At 36.2% G+C, this 19,837-nt stretch overlaps 1 protein-coding gene across 1 annotated transcript in view; it reads left to right on the forward strand.

The window, feature by feature from the left end:
* Positions 1–19,837, forward strand: part of vps13c (vacuolar protein sorting 13 homolog C) — a 624,410-nt gene that overhangs the window by 214,674 nt on the left and 389,899 nt on the right. The window contains exons 16-19 of the mRNA XM_039771364.1: positions 1,789–1,851; positions 6,256–6,391; positions 12,294–12,388; positions 12,930–13,067. Of these exons, the coding sequence (XP_039627298.1) occupies positions 1,789–1,851; positions 6,256–6,391; positions 12,294–12,388; positions 12,930–13,067 (432 nt within the window). The remainder of the gene's footprint in view (positions 1–1,788; positions 1,852–6,255; positions 6,392–12,293; positions 12,389–12,929; positions 13,068–19,837) is intronic.

Here is a 19,837-nt window from a genome sequence, read left to right on the forward strand (position 1 = left end):
GAAGGACTAAGGCTGATTCAGAATAAGGCTAAATGAGATAAGATACCAAAACTGAATACTTAGATTATCATTCTTTATATGTGTCTCTATTGCTGGAATGGAAAGTGAAGATTTTCTGCCCCTATTAATAAAATATTTTTTGAAATACATATTCGTTTATTATTGATTTGATCATGTTCTCAAATAATACATAAAGATTATTCACAACAAATAGTCAGAATGATTAAAATGCATTTAAGGGAAAGCAAAGATAATATTCCTTGGTACCACACCTATAAACTGTATTACATTTGTATAAATATAGACATCAGAACCTGAAGCAATTTATTCCTTACATCCATTTTAATAACAGGTTTTTTTTTGCAGGCTTGTCACAACTAGATTTGATTGAAAAAATTATATTTTAGGGAAGTGATTTCCTTAATTACTTGGCAATGCAAAAGTTCTAAACCACATAAGAAATATATTTTTAAAGCTAGCTGTCTGGGCAGCATGTGTTTTTCTCGTTGTGAAAGCTCTTTATAACATAAGAATAAAAGCAAATAGACATTAATACAATAAAAGTGAAAAGAATGCATTTTCAAAACAAGTCACTATTTTCCTTGGTGTACCTTTGTATTTAAAAATTGAAGCAATTTACTTTGGTACACTGTTGTATGTTTTTTTCAGGTAGTCCTTTGGTAAATTCTTCTAAGCTTCTGGCATTATTTGCTATAGTTCTTTGTTTTACTTTGGCTGTTTTTTGTACTTTTTCTCATCTGAAGTGAAACACACACAGCTTCAGTTATGGTGAGTTTGGGGCTCTTAAGTGGCCAGTGTGATACTGTTGGTGTTGTTCCTAAAGACCTTTACTTGTACTAAGTCTTAGTTGTTTTTACAGCGTTTTTGGAGCCACTATCACTGCTAAAGATTAATTTTATGCCGTCATTATTTTATCTGTTTATTTTTTGAACAGATCACCCTAACATCATTAGCTGTAATGCATTAGTATACCATGACAGAGATGCCCCCATTTTCCATAGAAGGCTTTAGTGTACTTCTCACTAACTTTATTTGATGTACTGATGTGTTTATGAGCAAAATTTTTAAATTTAGATATAGATGTTCTGTATTTGGCTGTTGCTCAATGTCTTATGGCATTCTGTGTGGTGCTGTCATTTCTGCTTGGTGTGCTTCAGCAAAAATGTTTTCTTAGTTGCCAAATGCCTTATAAGATTATTTCTTTTAGGACTTCTTTGTGTCTTTGATGGATGTACTTTGGTGTGACATGACTTTTCCAGATGATCAGTACGCGTTTCATTGATTTGCTTCTGTTCCTAAAGGAAATGACCTTTCAGAACCCTTGGTTAGATAAATAGCTATTTGGGTCTTGCACTGCATGTTCTGTGTTCACCTTGTCCATTTTTTTTTTAATTTCTCCTTGACATCTTGAGCATCACATTTTGAAAATCTGATTTGATGAGCTGTTGATCACTGACTGTAACCTTGTTAACAGTCAGTTAGCTGTTAAATCATATTGAAAACTATGATTTTTATATTGGTCAAAATATGCTAGTATTTGTGGTAATTACCCATTTATGTGTTAAATTGTACCTCTAGCAAAGCATTTTTAGCTTTTAAATTTTAGGCATATATACACTTAAATATGGTCTTTGTGTTTAAACATACTGCAAACAAAATGTTAAATTATTAAATAGAATTTATTGCTCATGGAAACTTTGGTTTCTAAAGACTTTTTTTTAATAAAACATAAAATTGCTTAAGACTCTCATCTATTTTCTTTTGCAGAATTTTGAAAGTAGACTTGATGTGTTCAATATTATATTAGCCAGGCAGCAGGCAAAAGTTGAGGTAAGTTTAATCTCTTTGCTCGTTTAAAATGCAGCGTTTGCACATTGTTATTTACACTATGTTGAGTCTGTTACATCAAACTTTTAAAAAAGATTGTCATAAATTGTAAGATGTTAAGATGAATCAGTCCATTTGTGACAGGCGGCAGAATACTCTTATGCTGTTGTCTAAATGTTACATTTATGCTTTCCAAGTTTTAACTTTGCAGAACGTTTCATCAGAGAATAGTGGACATGGAAAAATCAATTAAGTTAACTACCCCTTTGTAGTAACACTTTAATCTATGATGTGCCTGTCAGGGTGAAAATGTTGCTTTTGCAAAAGATTTTTTTAAAAAAGAAAAAAGGAGATAAAAAAAACTACTGCACTAAATGACATGGAAAATGATTTCATGTTCTTTCAACCTTAGTTAAATGTTGCTGTTTAACTATGATACTATATATTGGATGTTACAGTTGCAAGGAAATGAAGAAAGTGCCTCAAAAATAGATTCATGAATAGTACTTGGTTATTTGCAATAGTTACTACATGCTGCATTAACACAAGAATCCCTGAAGCCTATGAAAATATTCATAATGCTGGGCCACCTTAAATTCCCTCACACCTCATCATCAGTGTCTTTGTTTTGCAAATGTGTTAATCAGCACAAATGACAGGCAGCCTGCTCACTCAACCCCCACCAAGGCAGCTGAACTCAAGTCAGACATAAAATTCTCAGAACTGAAGTCTCTTTATCTGGGAGATAGGTGTCTGGAATTGTATAGGGTAAATAATAGATCGTTATTTGAAATACATGCATTTCATGTTTCTTCCGTGTCTACAATAATCTGTGTAAATGTAGGACTGCAGGATTATACGATGCAAGAAATTCTGAACACATAACTAAAATTTACTTTTTTCATGTTATAGTAACAATGACAAAATGTTGACGTGAAGTGTATAATGTGTGAAGACTGTAGTTGAAATGTCAAACAAACACTTTCACCAAAGGTCTAACAATACAAGTGTGCTTTTATTTAAGAATATAACTGAAGAAATAGAAATTATTCAATTTACATGTTGCTGTTAATATGTAAAAACTGAAGCCCAAATATCAATCGACAAAAAGTAGACATGTCTGCTTGGCTGGTGCAGAGGAAAGAGTTTGTGGGTTTGATCCCAGGTCCTCGCCACATTTACCGTATTGAGCTTTGATCTGCTGTTATTATTGATTTGAGTCTGTAACACCCAGTGTAAATTTTTGCTATTTGTGAGAGATATCACTGAAGGGATATAAGTAGACACACAAACATTTGTGAAACTTATTTTCTTGATAATTTTTGATTTCCTGTCATCCTATACAGTGGCGGTTTTAGGCATGGGCGAATGGGGCAGCCGCCCGGGGCAGCATTTTTTCATGACACGTGGGGGGCGGCACACGAACTTGGAGGAAAAAAAAAATCATCTGTGCCGCTAAGCGGTTTTCTATTATCTATGATACCTGCGCCGCCCCTGCTGCTGAAGGAGCCGCACAGAAGCTGAGCGAGCGGAGAGGAGAGGGGATGAGGGGCGTTGGGGGGGAGGAGTCGCAGAGTACAGTTCACCTCTCCCAAATGAAGTGGACAAGGAGGGGGGCTAAACTATGTCAGTGACACCTGACTTTCTTACAAATAACGCACATTTCATTCAAAATATTTTAAACACAGACCAATAATTGGCACATTTTTATTTATTTATTTAATTGTGTGAAATGGCTAATAAAAATAGGTAATAAAAAACGATTATGATGTGGAGGAGAATTGGTTTAGTCTTGACTTCTGGTCGTGAGTGACAGCGTTGGGGGATGATGGGAAATCTGTTGATTGTAGTAAACACAGCGATGGAGAGAAAAAGGTCAAAGCTGTCAGGTGCCCAATTTAGGAAAAAAAGAAAAGATGATGAGGAGAAACGAGCAAAAGATAAAGGTATGCAGCAGTATTCTCTCTGTATGATTAAGGTATTCATGTCATTGTGTTAATTAATGGTATAACGTTAACTCTTACTTTGTTAGCCTTCTTGCTTATGATGCATGCTATGCTTACCTTGCAAAAAAAAAAAAAAACACAGTAAAAGCCTAATATACAAACCATCACAGAAATTCTAATGGTTTCTATTCAATACCATTGTGAACCATTAACTTTCTTCCAGTGAAACTATTACAAAATTCCTTATTGTAGTGTGTTTTGGGCACTTTTCCAATAGGATTTACCATCACACCCACCAATAGAATCCATCATATACCAGCAGACACTGTTATACTTAACATTAAAACCAATACAATTCCCATTATAACCATTCAATCCATTACATTTTTTGTTATTTTTGGGCCGGGTTATATTGTTTTTTCAGCAATGTATACAACACGAGATCTAATTAAATTTAACCACAAAATTATGCTTTTCAACAAAACTGTTGACGACTGCAGAGGACAATCATATGACAACGGGGCAAACATGAAGGGCAAAAATAAGGGAGTTCAAGCCAGGCTCTTGGAAAAGAATCCCAGAGCTCTGTTTGTGCCATGTGGGGCGCATACATTAAATTTAGTTGTGTGTGATGCTGCTAAGGGATCTGTGGATGCTATGAGCTATTTTGGTGTACTGCAAAAGTTTTACACATTATTTTCAGCCTCCTCCCAAAGATTGTCCATTCTGAAGAACCATGTGAGCATCACCTTAAAGATGTGGGCAGAAACAAGGTGGGAGAGCAAGGTCAAGAGCGTTGAGCCCACGAGGTACCACGGAGCTGCCGTGAGAGAGGCTTTAATTGAGGTGAGAGACAACACCAAAGACCCTGCTATAAAGGCTGAGGCCCAGTCTTTGTCTGAGGAGGTGGGGTTGTACCGCTTCAGCATCTGCACGGTTGTTTGGTATGACATGCTATCTGCAATACAACATGTCAGCAAACTCATGCAGTCTCCAAATATGCATGTCGACCTAGCTGTGAATCTTTTGATAATGACTGAGCAAGGTCTCCAGAGCTACAGGGCAAGTGGCTTTGTGACTGCACAGATGGCGGCCAAAGACATTTGTGAAGAAATGAATGTGGAAGCTGTTTTGAAACAAAAAAGGCTGAGGTCCACAAAGCGCCACTTCTCATATGAATCACATGATGAGCCTTTCAGTGATGCCCTTAGGAAGTTGGAGATTGGATTTTTCAATGTTGTTCTTGATGCAGCCCTGTCAGCCATTGCGGAGAGATTTACCACATTGGAAAATGTGGAAAACAAATTTGGGGTTTTGACAAATTTCCCTAGTCTTGCAGATGAGGAGCTGGCAGAGCAGTGCAATGCACTAGGTACCTCACTGCACTTCAAAGGACATTCTGATTTGGACAGTAGAGAGCTTTTGCAGGAAATCAAGAACTTCCCTCACCTGCCATCAAAAACCATGAGCCTCCTTGAGCTTATCACTTTCATGCACGATAAGGATCTACCCCAACTTTTGGACTGCTCTCAGGATTGCACTTACCCTGCCAGTGACTGTGGCTCAAGCAGAGAGGAGCTTTTCCTAACTGAAGTTAATCAAGACATACCTGAGGTCAACCATGTCTTAGGAACGGCTCACTGGCCTTGCTGTCATAAGCATTAATCATTCAGTAGGGGAGCATATCTCATGATGCCATTATTGATGACTTTGCATCTAGAAAGGCCAGAAATGTCAGATTTTAGTTTCAGTTTGTGTTTTCTGTTCTGCAGTGAAATAATTTAATTTTCTTTAGTGTGATTTATTCTATATTTTATTTGTATATTATTCTTAATAATTTAAAATATTTTTTCTTAAATAATATTGGTTTGTACAGAGTATAATTAAGTTATGAGCAGTTTATTTTTTTTTGCAAAAATTGGTCTGTTACGGAATGACGGAATTACTACAATAAAACATGTGGTGTGTACAAATGTGTAGTTTTGTCATGTTATTATTTTTGGGGGGCATGGGAGGGAGTCTCACCCGGGGAGCAATTTAATGTAGAACCGCCACTAATCCTATATTTACACTGATCATTGTAGACGTGGAACACACATGACATATAAGTTTTCCAAATAACAATATAATATTTACCCTATACAATTTCAGACACCTAACTCCCAGATAAAGACACTTCAGGTGTGAGAATTTTGAGTCTGACTGCAGCTGTCTCTAAGGGGGATGATTGACAAATTTGCAAAACAAAGGCACTGATGAAGAGGTACAATGGAATTTAAGGTGGCCTAGCATTACAAATATTTTTGTAGGCTACACAGATTCTAGTTTTAAACCTTAACTGCTATTTACTAATTTTCATAAATCCAGATGCTTTTTTTTATTATTTTAAACGCAAATAATTTATCAAAATGTTTAGGGTATTATTTAATTAAAGTTAATCTTAATCTTTTAATTTACTCAGGTGATTAAATCTGGACAGAAGGTTATAGGAAAGAAATCTCCGCAGAAAGGAGAAAAGCAAGCAGGTGGATGGTTTAGTGGTGTCTTTGGCAAGAGAGATAAGAAACAATCACAAGAAGGTTCATCAGCACCTCAAGGTGAGTTTTTGATATGTTTAACATTAGAAACAAATCTTTTCCCAAGTAATGTTTGTACCATAGTGAAGTGGAGTGTTGCTTAAAGGTTTTGATTTCAAACCCTGAGGCTGCAGTCTCTGATCCTGCTCCAGACACAGTGTGACCATGGGTAAGTCACTTCACCTGCATGTGCTCCAAATGAGAAAAGAAAAGAAAAAAAATAGAAACAAAAAGAAGTGTAACCAATTGTGTCTCAAATATTGTAATTCACCTTGGATAAAGGTGTCAGCCTAGTAATAATACTATTCATATAAAGCATATTAACTGTTAATGTAACTTTTCTTGACAAATGTATGTTTTGCAGTTGCAAGTTATTGATCAATTTCTGTGAATATATTTGATCTATTAAAATTACTTCAGATATTGAATGTCCAGAATTTTATATACATAAATACATACAAGATGAGCAAGTAATCCTTTTTATTTTCTGATCCATAAAAATCATAAAGGTGTCTATATATTTAAGATTCTAAACCTCTCTGATAAAAGTCATGTTTATGCCATATTGGTCAATATTTAGACATAACATATAATTTCACCTTGCTTTTTTTCCCCCAGAGATGCTGTTTGAAATTTGCTTCTTTTCTTCTTGCCATTGTAAATAAGATTGCCACAACAAGCTACTTTTTCTTTGTTGGCTTTATCAAGCATTAGAAAATGACTGGCATAGGTAGATTTAGTTGTGTTTCTTCAGCATACCTTTCTAGTGATAATAAACCTTCAGATAATGAGATCAGTATACATGCTGTAATTCTATTTTTATTAGATACAGCATAACGGGTAAAGTCAGATGCAAATGGAGCATTTAGGAATTTGTATCAAATTTGGTTGAACTGTTTCTGGTCTTATGTAACAAAAACAATAAGGAGGTGGCAGCTGTTAGTCATCTGTGACACATGTTGCAATTGATGGATGTTTGTCACAATTACGTAAATTACTACTAACACAATATAGATATTGTATAAGGAAAATGTCGTACAACCAAGTGATATTTCTTTGTACATTTGATTTAACTAACTGCTGAAATGGCCAGGGGTGTTTTGAAGAGTAGTACGCTCAAAATCTGAACCCCGCTTTACTGTTGTGAAGGCAAATGGATAATGTGAGATTTGGCAGGAATTGCACTTAATTTTAGTGCTTAAATTAAGTTTTCATTTCGGTTTTTGTATAGCACTGTTAAGTAAGTGCAGATGTAGAGTGCTATGACGAATTCTCAGGAAACATGTATATATAGATCTTGCAAATGACTAATTACAAAATGAGTGCACATAAACATTGTGGGCGATGGCCCGGACACAGACAGGTAGGCATGGTTTTATCACCCAACACACGTTTATTATACAACTAATATTTACAATAGTGCACACACAATCCCAAACTCCCCAAAAGTACAGGCCCTCACACAATGCCTCTTCGTACTGGCGGTGACCACAGGCCCCTATAGGGTTGAGTTTCCAAGCTCTGTTCCCGTGGTCCCCAAAGTCACCAGGGTGGTCGCCCCCTTGTGGTCTGGAGGAGGCACAAACCCTACTCCAGTCCTCCTGGGCATCCCAGCTGGGTAGCACCCCCAGCCACCTGCCACAACACACAGATACAGTATGTTTAAACACAAAGAAAATAAAGTAGAAACTAATTAACAAAGATGGAAAATAACAATATCTGTCCATTAATTTATTGCTGAACTTTGTCCAGTTGACAGTGGAGAAGAAGAAATCAAAAACTGTAGTCCGCTGCATCCCTGGAGAAAATAAAACTCTGAGAGGTCCACACAGTTAATAACAGTTTATAAATTTTGTATTACTTACAGTATAATTTTGTGCAAAGCACTAACAAACAGAGATGCATTATGAGCTGCTCTAATCATGGTATACTGGATTAAAATAGTGAGTTGTCTGCCTGGATTTAAAAACAGAGACATAAGGGGCATCTTTTAGATAATCTGGCAGATGATTTCACAGCTTCCTGGCTCTAAAACTTATAGCTTGACCTCCCACTGTTGTTTTATTAATCCTCTGTGTTATAAGTAGGCTGATATCTTGAGATCTCAATGCATGGTCTGGCTTATAAATAATGATAAGCTCACATAAGTGAGGAGGGCCCTGGCCATTTGGGGCTTATTATGTTAAAAGAAGGATCATGAAATAGGCCAGAAGCTTAACTGTTTCCGGTTATTGTAATGATTATTGCAGCAATATTTTGACATAAATGAAAGCTGCTTGAAGAACAATTTGAGCAGCCAGTATAGAACGCATTGCAGTAATACATGCATAAATTAATTTCTCATCCTACATATTTAGAAAATTTGTTAATTTCCTGACATTTTTAAGATGAACGAAAAACATGTTTTGGATAGTTTTCTAATATATATTTTAAATAACTTGCTAATGTGAAAGATAATGCCTAAATTGTGCAGCGAATCAGTAAACTAGTGATGATTACAACCAAGTTAAAAATTGACAAAATATTGAATTGGTCTGCATCATTCATAAATAAGGTTTCTGTTTTTTCCTGTATTTAGAGATAACTAGTTCTCCATCCTCTCCTTTAACTCACGTCATTTGGTCCTAAAGAAAGTTATAGTTGGGTTTTGTCTACATATGAGTGAAAAAATAATGTCATGTTTTCTGATAGCTTCCAGTGAAACCATTTAAAGTGAAAGCAGTAAAGGTCCCAGTACTGAGCCCTCCAGGACATCATATCTCATTTGTCAACACATTTCTGTATATATTGAAATCAATTTGATAAATTTTCACTAGTTTTGCTGGCATATGATCCAAAGAAAAAGCAGAGTTTTATTTTAGAAGTTAAAGTAATGATCTTCTGTTCTATTCTCAAAATAAAACTACTAAAGTGTTATGTAAAAGGTGAGACAGGGTTTGTCAATGTAATATTTGGTTTGCAAGGTAACACTAAGATTTGCTATCCAGTATTTTCAATTTTCTCAAATGAAGTTCATAAATTCAGCACTGCTAGTGTTTGTAATGTTTGCTGCCATGTTAAACAGTACATGAGGATCGTTACTGTTGCTATTTGTTAATTTAGAATAGTAGTCTGAATAGGCCATAAAAAGAGCTGTTTTAAAGACTGTGATTAATGGGTCCCTGTCTTGCACCCCAAAACAGTAGACCGAGTCTCAGTACTTTAGTTAAACCAACTTTATTCAACTTGAAAAAGGAACGGCACGGTTATTTATTGTAACGGGATCTACCACCCTCCTATACAAGGAAACAATAATCAAGCAATGTCGTGGTCATGTTAATGGCCAAATAATACTGTTCCCTGCATATACAATGTTCTTTGCGTCATTCATCGACAGCTGGTGCACATAGTGTGACAGTGATCTCTTTGGATTTGTTTTCGTAGTGAGCTGCTCTAGCACTGGGAGCCTGCGGTTGCCAAAGCAACCAATAGGCTGTCTTCCATAGATGATGCAATTGCACTTTGGGACGCTCTTTGGTGTGTCATCCCATTGGGGGTAGCCCCAAAAGAGTTTAGAAACCTTAAAATGCTTTTTAGTGCACTCTGTCCATGTAGTTTGTAAAAGCTAAGGCTTGGATGCACTCCCTCAGCACAATAATTTAAGATTGTGAGTTTCTGCATCATTCCTCCCAGTAAATAAAATTTCTGTTTTTTTTCTGTATTTAGAGACAACTAGTTCTCCTCCATCCTCTACTTTAACTCTCTGACAAAATGAATGAAGGACACCATCAGAGAAACGTCATTTGGTCCTAAAGAAAGTTATAGTTCTGTGTTGTCTACATATAAGTGAAAAATTAATGTAATGTTTTCAAATGAAAGCAGCAAGGGTCCCAGTACTGAGCCCCGCAGGACACCATATCTCACTTCTCAGCACATTTCGATTTGATAAATAAGAAATAAACCAGGCAAGGACAGTGCTGGCGAGCCCAATTTAATTTTCCGGCCCATGTAATAAAATAAAATGGGAAATTAGTATCAAATGCTGTACTTAAAACTAACAGTTACTGCGGAATTTCGTTCATTTATGAATATCAGAATATCGTTAACTATACCGGTTAGTGCGTTTTCTGTACTTTGACTGGTGCTGAACAAAAAAATAAAATTGAATTTCTCAAATAAATTGTGATGCAAGAGGCTGAAGCTGAATGGCAACTAACTTTTTCAAACTTTTTCTTTTTAAGAATAAGTGGTGAATTTGAAATGGGTCAATAATTATTAAGCGTATGTCAGTCCATCTGTAGCTTTCTAGGTAATGGTCAGATAACTGACACTTTTAGTGCATCAGGAACTATGTCTTTCATTAATGATCTATTAATAATGTTAAGAATGAGTGCTGCCAGAAAATCCATTTAGTTTTTCACAAGTTTTGCTGGCACTTGGTGTAAGCCATAGTTTTATTTTACAAATTAAAGTAATAATTTCCTGTTCTGTTATCAAAACAAAACTGCTATAGTGTTGTGTGCAAGGTAGGGCAGGATTTGTCAATTTAATATTTGGCTTGCAGGGTAACTCTTAAGATCTGGGATTCAATATCAATTTTCTCATTAAAGAAGTTCATAAACTCTGCACTGCTAATGTTTATAAAGTTTTCTACCATGTTAAACAGTACCCAAGGATTGTTAACTGTTGTTATCTATTAATCTAGAATAGTAGTCTAAACAGGACATGAAAAGAGCTGTTTTAAACACTTTTTAGCAATCTCTGTCCATGTAGTTTTGAAAAACTAAAGGTTGGTTGCACTCCCTTAGCATTCTGATTTAAGCGTATCAGTTTGTGTGCTTTAATCACTTTTGTTTTAAGGGTAGTTATTATATTCAAATTTTCTTTCAAAGTCACATTTTAATATGATGTTAGTTGATCTAGCTTGTTTTCCACAATAGTGCTTGAGTTTCTGAAAATATCTACAAAGTTACAGCCTGGATGTCACAACGTCCTTTGTTTTAATCTGATAGTGTACTGGTAAAAGCAAAAACAAATCGAATGTAATTAGTAGTGATCAGAAATAACTTAATTTAATGGAGTAATATTTAAATTTTGAATCCCTCCTCTCCACCTCTAGTTAGATCCAACATGTGGCTATGACAGTGAGTAGGGCCATTCACAATCTTGCAGAACCCAAATGATTTAAACCTTTACTAAAAGTGTAAAGTTGCACATCAATGTGTATATTACAATCCCCAATCAACACTTCATGATAATAATTTATAACTAATCTGTATACTGCAGTTGAGTCTGGTTTAACTCTGAGTGCCTCAAATGATGTAAATTCTCCTACAGTTTTTGATGCGGTTTGCAGTTCATCGCATAGAATTATCCTAAAGCAACCGCCTTCTCGACCAGTATCTCTTGATTTATCAAGAAATGTAAAACTGTTTGGTGATGCCACTGTTAAGATGTCACAAATCAGATTTTACACCTGGTATAATATCATTTATCAAAACAACTTTATTTCCAAGAGAGCAAATCACTAGTAATTAGCATTTTACACTGCAAATATGTTTTTGAACTACTGCTTTGTTTTGTTTTAATTTTAATTAAATCAGTAAAACATATACCCCTAGTGGAGGTGCACTTATGCTCCTTATTCATTGCTTATAAAATGATTTAAATATTGCCTAATTTATAAGATACCACACAACAGGAATTCTGGGTAGCAGCTTCAGAATAGTAAAAGGTGGGATAAACAATAAACAATCTATTACCTAATTATGACAGATTGAATCTGTTGTTTGGTTTTATTTTTTTCAATACAGTATTATGTTAACAGTGTCAGACATATTGGTTAATGCAACAGGTGTGGTTTGTCAGTTACACTTTGGACTAAAAAGAATTTTAAATAATAGAATCTATTAAAATTATATTTATGGATTTTTTTTCTTTTAAGGTATTGGGGAACTGCTAACTGTAGAAGAAAAGGAAAAACTTTACATTGCAATTGGTTACAGTGATACCTCACACAATTTATTTTTTCCTAAAGAGGTTAGAAAATTTTTATTTAAGTGACTCTATTATGTAGTTGTCTTTATGACTCTGTGCATGTCCATAATGTACTGTTTGTATGTAACAAGTATAGGCAAAATGAATCCTAAATATTATGAACCTTTGAATCAATAGACTTAAATAATACACCAATTGAGATGAGAAAATTCGAAGAGGAAGTGAGTTGTGAATTATAATCAGTCAGTCTTTTAAAAATCTAGATCTACTTTGCTTATTTAACCCACTCATAGCATGCCAAGTGTTGATCTGTGTTATTTTAGCCAGTAAATTTTGAAAATTCCTCTGTGTGGTACTGTAAAAATAAAATACAGCTCAGTGAAACATTAATATATATCGCTAGGAGTTAAGTATGAATTTGCTATATTATTTGTCTTGTAGTACCTTTTTTATTGTTAATTCACTAAAACTTTCTGAAAATAATCACTGAAATTTTGTATTTTACAATGTGATTTTTGTAACTCTTAAATATCCTTTAAGTATTCATATAGGAAATGTTTGTTTTTTTTTTCTTCATTTTAAGTATGTCGCCCATGTACTAATGTTTAAACTGTTGAGTACCTCTGTTACTATAAGAGAAGAGAATAATGTTCCAGAAATATTGAAAGTGCAGATGATTGATCTAAGTACAAGAATTTCACAACGTCCAGGAGCTCAAGCAGTAAAGTAAGTTACATTTATATTTAATTGCAATTTAGCAAATTGTTTTTGCTTGTTGGTGAATGAATGGCATAGTAGCAAAATGGTTAGTCCTGCTACTTTATGACTTAAGATAACTGACTAGAATCTTAGTCCAGTAGATACTTGTGACATATGGATACTTGAGTAGAATCTTAGTCCAGTGGCTGCTTGTGTAGAGTTTGCACATTCTCCCCATGTATGTGTGTATGTGTCTTGTGATGAATTAGTACCCTACACCTTTGTGCCCAGTATTGCCAGGGATAGGGTCCAGCTCCCTGTTTACATATTATTTTATTAAGCAGATTTTATTGATTGATGTATATATTGGTAAATGTTTGGAAAGGGTATGCATTGCTTTTGATCATCATTTTTACACGTTTCAGTGATGTTTGCAGATAAGTGTTTACATTTTATTTTTAGTTGGTTGTGGTTTACAGTTTAAATCATCAGTGTTTCTGCTTTTGTCTGCGTTTCATATTTTATAAAGTCAAATGTTTTGCATCTTCTTTTTACGAATATCCCTGGATTTGAAAGTAAATATACTTACACACACACTCAATCATTCTAGGCCAGTTTAGTGTGATCTTTTAAACAAGTGGATCAATTAATACATGGTAAGGGTTTGTATTAAAATTAATTAAATTCTTAATAGTTTTTCAATACGTTTTTCATTATGTATGTATGAAATAAAAAGTTTAATTTATATCCCAAAACCAATGTGACTTTACAAAATTAAACAACAAATATTCACAACAAATAATAGAGAATACCAGAGGATAAAACAGAATATTTAGTTGATGGAATGCAAATATAAACAATGATGATACAGTAATCCCTCCTCGATCGCAGGGGTTGCATTCCAGAACCCCCCGCGATAGGTGAAAATACGCGAAGTAGAAACCATATGTTTGTATGGTTATTGTTATATATTTTAATCCCTTATAAACTCTCCTACACTGTTTATAAATATTTACAGCACAGTTATCTATACTAATAAAAGGCAAAGCCCTCACTGACTCACTCACTCACTCATCACTAATTCTCCAACTTCCTGTGTAGGTCGAAGGCTGAAATTTGGCAGGCTTATTCCTTACAGCTTACTTATAAAAGTTAAGCAGGTTTCATTTCGAAATTCTACACGTAACGGTCATAACGGTCGATAACTTTCTTATTTACGGCCCCATCTTCACGAAATTTGGTAGGCGGCTTCCCTGCGCTAACCGAAACCGATGTACGTACTTATTTGGATGGTATGACGCCACTGTCGGCCACCATATTGAACTTTCCAACGTCACTAATTCTCCAACTTTCCATGTAGGTAGAAGGCTGGCCCCATCTTCACTAAATTTGGTAGGCGGCTTCCCTGCGCTAACCGAAACCAATGTACATGCTTATTTCAGTGGTATGACGCCACTGTCGGCCGCCATATTGAACTTTCCAACGTCACTAATTCTCCAACTTCCTGTGTATGTAGAAGGCTGAAATTTGGCATGCTCATTCCTTACAGCTTACTTACAAAAGTTAAGCAGGTTTCATTTAAAAATTCTACACGTAACGGTTGACAACGTTCGGCATGTTGAACTTTCTTATTTATGGCCCCATCTTCACGAAATTTGATAGGCGGCTTCCCTGCGCTAACCAAAACCAATGTACGTTCTTATTTCGGTGGTATGATGCCACTGTCGGCCGCCATATTGAACTTTTCAATGGTCTTTTGTTACTTATGGGCCCATCTTCAAGAAATTTGGTACGCGGGTTCCCAACGCTAACTGAATCCTACTCACATACATATATACGTCCATAGCCTGCTGCTCGGTCACAGTGTGAAGGCGGCGTTGGGTCCCCCATCCCAACGCCTCCCACGTTGTTGGCTGCCTGCCTATATAAGGCAGTCCGTCGCTCTGGTCTCTACATTCTCTTCCTTGCTTCGCCATGGGATTCACGTCTCCCTGCTGATAACTGCAGCCTTTTTATTTAATCCACGGCTTCTCCGCTGTTTTATTGTTCGTTTATTATGATTATAGTTATTGTTTAGGTATTTTAGACTTACTTTACATTGTTCAGGTACCCATTTCCTTTATCATTCCAACCGTACCCCCATTAACATGTCTATTGAGGTGATCACCATTGATCAAAGAACTGTCAATTACCGAGTGGTTTCCATGCCTGGAGATGGCACCTACCTTTTCCATTCTCTGTGTTACATATTGCACAGCCATATCAGGCTCACTCTTGATATCCGGAGGAACATTGTGTCTTATGTATTGAATGACTGGGACAGGTTCAAGGTGTGGACTGATGATGGTACAGGAGATTATTATACTACATAGGAGCACTATAAGAGTGAAATGCTTAAGCCCTTCACCTATGGTTCTGCATGTGAGTTGATGGCTGCCGCTAAATTGTTCGATTGTCGCTTTCAAGTGTACCGAAATGGCCAAATATTTTACACCTTTCGACAACTGCCAGTGCCTCTTAAACATCTTAGACTCACAGGTGACGATTTCAGTAGTGGACACTTTGATGTTTATGAATGTTTAAACTCTCAAAAGCTGGATGTGAAGTTATCGATGAAACCGGTTGTATGCTTACAACGCTTGACAGATGCCGAATGTCACTTCAACACAAGTCCTGCAAATACTGTCGTCATTGAAACAAACCATGAAACTCAAACCAATTATGACAGCAGCAATCCAAGCTGTGAGATTTGAAACAAGATTACTGTTCACATGGCAAACTGTACGTTGCATGCTCAAGAGTAAGCTCAGCGCAGAGCTTGGTCATATTACAACCGGAGGGCTGAACTCAAAATGTGGTATACAAAGAGATCCTTAATAAATAATTATTGGTATATTTTTCCTCGGGGCGGCACGGTGGCGCAGTTGTAGCGCTGTTGCCTCGCAGTTAGGAGGCCCGGGTTCGCTTCCCGGGTCCTCCCTGCGTGGAGTTTGTATGTTCTCCCCGTGTCTGCGTGGGTTTCCTCCGGGCACTCCGGTTTCCTCCCACAATCCAAAGACATGCAGGTTCGGTGGATTGGCGATTCTAAATTGGCCCTGGTGTGTGGGTGTGTTTGTGTGTGTCCTGCGGTGGGTTGGCACCCTGCCCAGGATTGGTTCCTGCCTTGTGCCCTGTGTTGGCTGGGCTTGGCTCCAGCAGACCCCCGTGACCCTGTGTTCGGATTCAACAGGTTAGAAAATGGATGGATGGATTTTCCCTCATTTTAAAAAGGTTTAATTTTCTTCTTAATAAAAATTCAGTACTTAATAAAAGTCAGTACTTTGCCGCTGCGAAGCGCGGGTATTTTGCTAGTACAGCATAAACCCTTTATATTCTCTTAGTTATTAGGTAAGGTTCGTTGAAATTATGTATGTAAACACACTGTTTATATACTACTCACAAATATACGTATGGTATATCATTGAGGAGTTTTATTTAATACGTAATACAGTTTTAAACATATTGTAATTGATTAGGTAATATAAAAATAAGTGAAAAATCTATAACATGTAAATGCTGTACATAAAACCAAAATGTTATTTTAAAGATACTGTAGAGTGTCTCCGATATCAAATATGTTACAGCCATTAAGATAGACAGGCCACTGCCAGTAAATACCTACAATGCAAGAAACATTGTATAAAATGTGTGTACAGTTACAATAAACGTATGTACATGTACTAAGTACGTAGAAAATTAGTTATGGGTACTCACCAACAATGACACAACATCTTGTCCGAAAACGATGAGTTTAATTTTACTGCACAACAAAGCAGAGCGTTACAGCTCTTCTAAAGGAGCCTCTTCAAGCGACTGTGTAGCACCGCCGTTGTTTTTCTTCCGGCAGTCTTCAATCCAAATCCCTAAAGCATATTCCATCTGGACTACCATCTTATTACATCCACTTACAACTCGTTTTGCGCCCTGGTTAAAGGACACTGCGGCCGTAGATCTTATTTTCTTTTCCGCCTTTTTAAGTAAAAAGAATCGTGGACTCATTGATGCTGTAATTGCGTCCTGCAGCAGTGTAGCTGTTCCCTTACTTCAACATATCCAAAACTTTTACCTTTTTGGCAATCGTTAGCATCTTCCGTTGGCGCCTGGGCACGGCTCCTGAAGCAGTAGCCGGAGCAGATCGTTTTGGAGCCATAACGAAGGGCTTGACTATGCACAAAGATAAACACAACAGTTAAAAACTCTTTACACAGCGAAACACGTTGATGCTGAATGAGTGAGACAAGACTTCCTGGTTAATGCAGCAGAATTGAATTCGGCACTCTATCGCTGAAGCCAATCAGCACACAGAAACTTGACTGCGTGCTCTGATTGGGTAGTTTCTCAGCCATCCGCCAATAGCGTCCCTTGTATGAAAGCAACTGGGCAAACCAACTAAGGAAGCATGTGCCAGAAGTAAATTGTCTGCAGAAACCTGCGAAGCAGCAAAAAAATCTGCGTTATATATTTAGATATGCTTACATATAAAATCCACGATAGAGTGAAGCCACGAAAGTCGAAGCGCGATATAGCAAGAGATTACTGTATTTGAAATGTACAATTAAAATATGTAACAGTAAGACAGCAAAATACCTGTGGAGTATAAAACTATTAAGTCTTAATAAAGGCATGATAATATTGGGAGAATAGACGTTTTGAAATCAGGCTTAAAAAAGGAAAGACTTGTAGAGAGACTGAGAAAGAGAGTTCAACAGTTTGGATCAGCTGCAGTTAATGACCAGTCTCCCACCGTAGACAGTTTTGACTGGGGAATAGAAAGAAGACTTTTGCCTGAAGATCTGAGGTAAGAAGCTGCTGTATAAGGTTGAAGAGCAGAACGATAAAAATGGCAAGCCTATTAAGTACTTCTTGTGTAAATATGAGAGGTTTAAATTGAATACAAATGGTTAAAGGAAGCAATTCTCAAAGTAAAAGAACAGGAGTATTATGTGCTAATTTCTTGGTATGAGTGACAAGTCAGGAGCAAATTACAACTTAAATGTGAGACAGTGAAATCATGAATTAGAGTTACAGCATCATGGTAACATTGCCATTTAATATGGAGAATTTTCTTAATTGTAGATGTTTAATTCATCCTTCTTGTTAATGAAATTGGAGCACAATTGTTTAGCACTTTGCACTAGTTCCAGAAGAGTAGAAGCCTTTCAAAAGTATTAAGCAAACTGCAGCTATGCCATTAAGCCTAAGTACACAAGGTTTTGTTTCCTCTCTAAATATTAAATTGCTTAAGTTACTTTTTTTTATTTTAAAGCACTTAGGGTTTCTGTTTCTTGCTACACTTCTACTGCTTCATTGTTGTTCAGTTTAATGTGTGATGAGTATTTATACCCGATACTTACTACTTTTCATTTGATACAAATTTATATTTATAGATATATTATTTTAGTTTTTTGTTATTAATATAGTTATTTGTGCCTGCTGTGCAGGGCTGGACGATATTTTGTTTCAGCATAGTCCTCCAATGTGCACATGTGCATTAGTCGCATCATAGAAGGTGCAATATCAAAGAAAATTAAATGAAAGATAGCATGCTACCATTTTTTTTTGCTGCTTGATGCAAAAGGGAAACTTGCATGGTTATCATTTTCCATGACTAAAGTACAAGAGAAGTCTGTCTGATATAACATATTTTTTCAGATTTAAGGGTTCTTGTGTATACCGATTTTCTTGGTAGTGGGTGAACCACCAGTCTCAGTCATCCTTGATTGTGCAGAAGCACTGATCAAGATTTTTGAGGCCAGTTCTGATCACCATTCTTTTTAATGGAAAAATCAGCAATTCTGCATCCAAGTAAAAGTATAATTAATATAAAAGACAAGATTACTTGCATCACACAACACCTCCTAATATGTAGACAGAAATAAAAAAAATTGTCTTAGCTCTGTAGTTTTAGCGGGAAACCGTCTTCTACAAGCTCAGTTGTAACTGAAAAAGTACCTTAAATTGAGACCAGTACATACATACAGTATATGAGCCCTGCAACTCATTCACTTTTGATGCCGCTTGTATTTTGTATTGTACACTTGATCCAAAGAAAAAAGTAGTAATTTTTATTTTAGAAGTAAATGTAGTGATTTCCTGTTCTGAGGAGCTGCAGAGAACAGAGCTGTTCAGGTCTTTTGAAGCACAGCCATAACAGCATTACAGCACATAGCCCAGGACAAACATGTCATTCATGGTGTATATTCACTTTTTTTTTTTTTTTTTGAGTGCAAGCTGTATTTATCTCCTAAAAGACACATTAAAACCCCATTTGTTGCACTGTCTGCATAGGTTTTTCCAAAGTAGACACAGGTTTCTTAACATATCCTAAACATTACTTTTACTTTTTTATTTACTCTGGTTTACTGTATGTTAAAATGATAGACCACTTCAAACTTGCCTTGTGAGAGTGAGTGTGTGGCTGTGAATGAATGTGTACTGCAACTGAATGTCCAAAAATGTGGTGATATACAGAAACTGTTTTAGAGAGTGGGTTGGGGGTGTAGGATGAGGTATTTTTTTTTTGGGCTATGTGAGTTAGGGGGTATAGGATGAGGTATTGTTTTTTGTGGGCTATGTCTTTGAAGTGTGAAAGCTCATCGAAAGGACAGAGGGTTTTATTTTTATTTTTCTAAATACTGGTTGGTAGTTGTACATGTGTTGTGAGAAAATGCTTGGTTATCTAAAACGATGCTCCAGTTCTTTATTAGTAATACACTTCATTAAACCATGTAGCTGCGTTGTTCTTAAATGTGA

The sequence above is a fragment of the Polypterus senegalus genome, chromosome 12, assembly GCF_016835505.1.
Source record: "Polypterus senegalus isolate Bchr_013 chromosome 12, ASM1683550v1, whole genome shotgun sequence".
Classification (NCBI taxonomy): Eukaryota; Metazoa; Chordata; class Cladistia; order Polypteriformes; family Polypteridae; genus Polypterus; species Polypterus senegalus.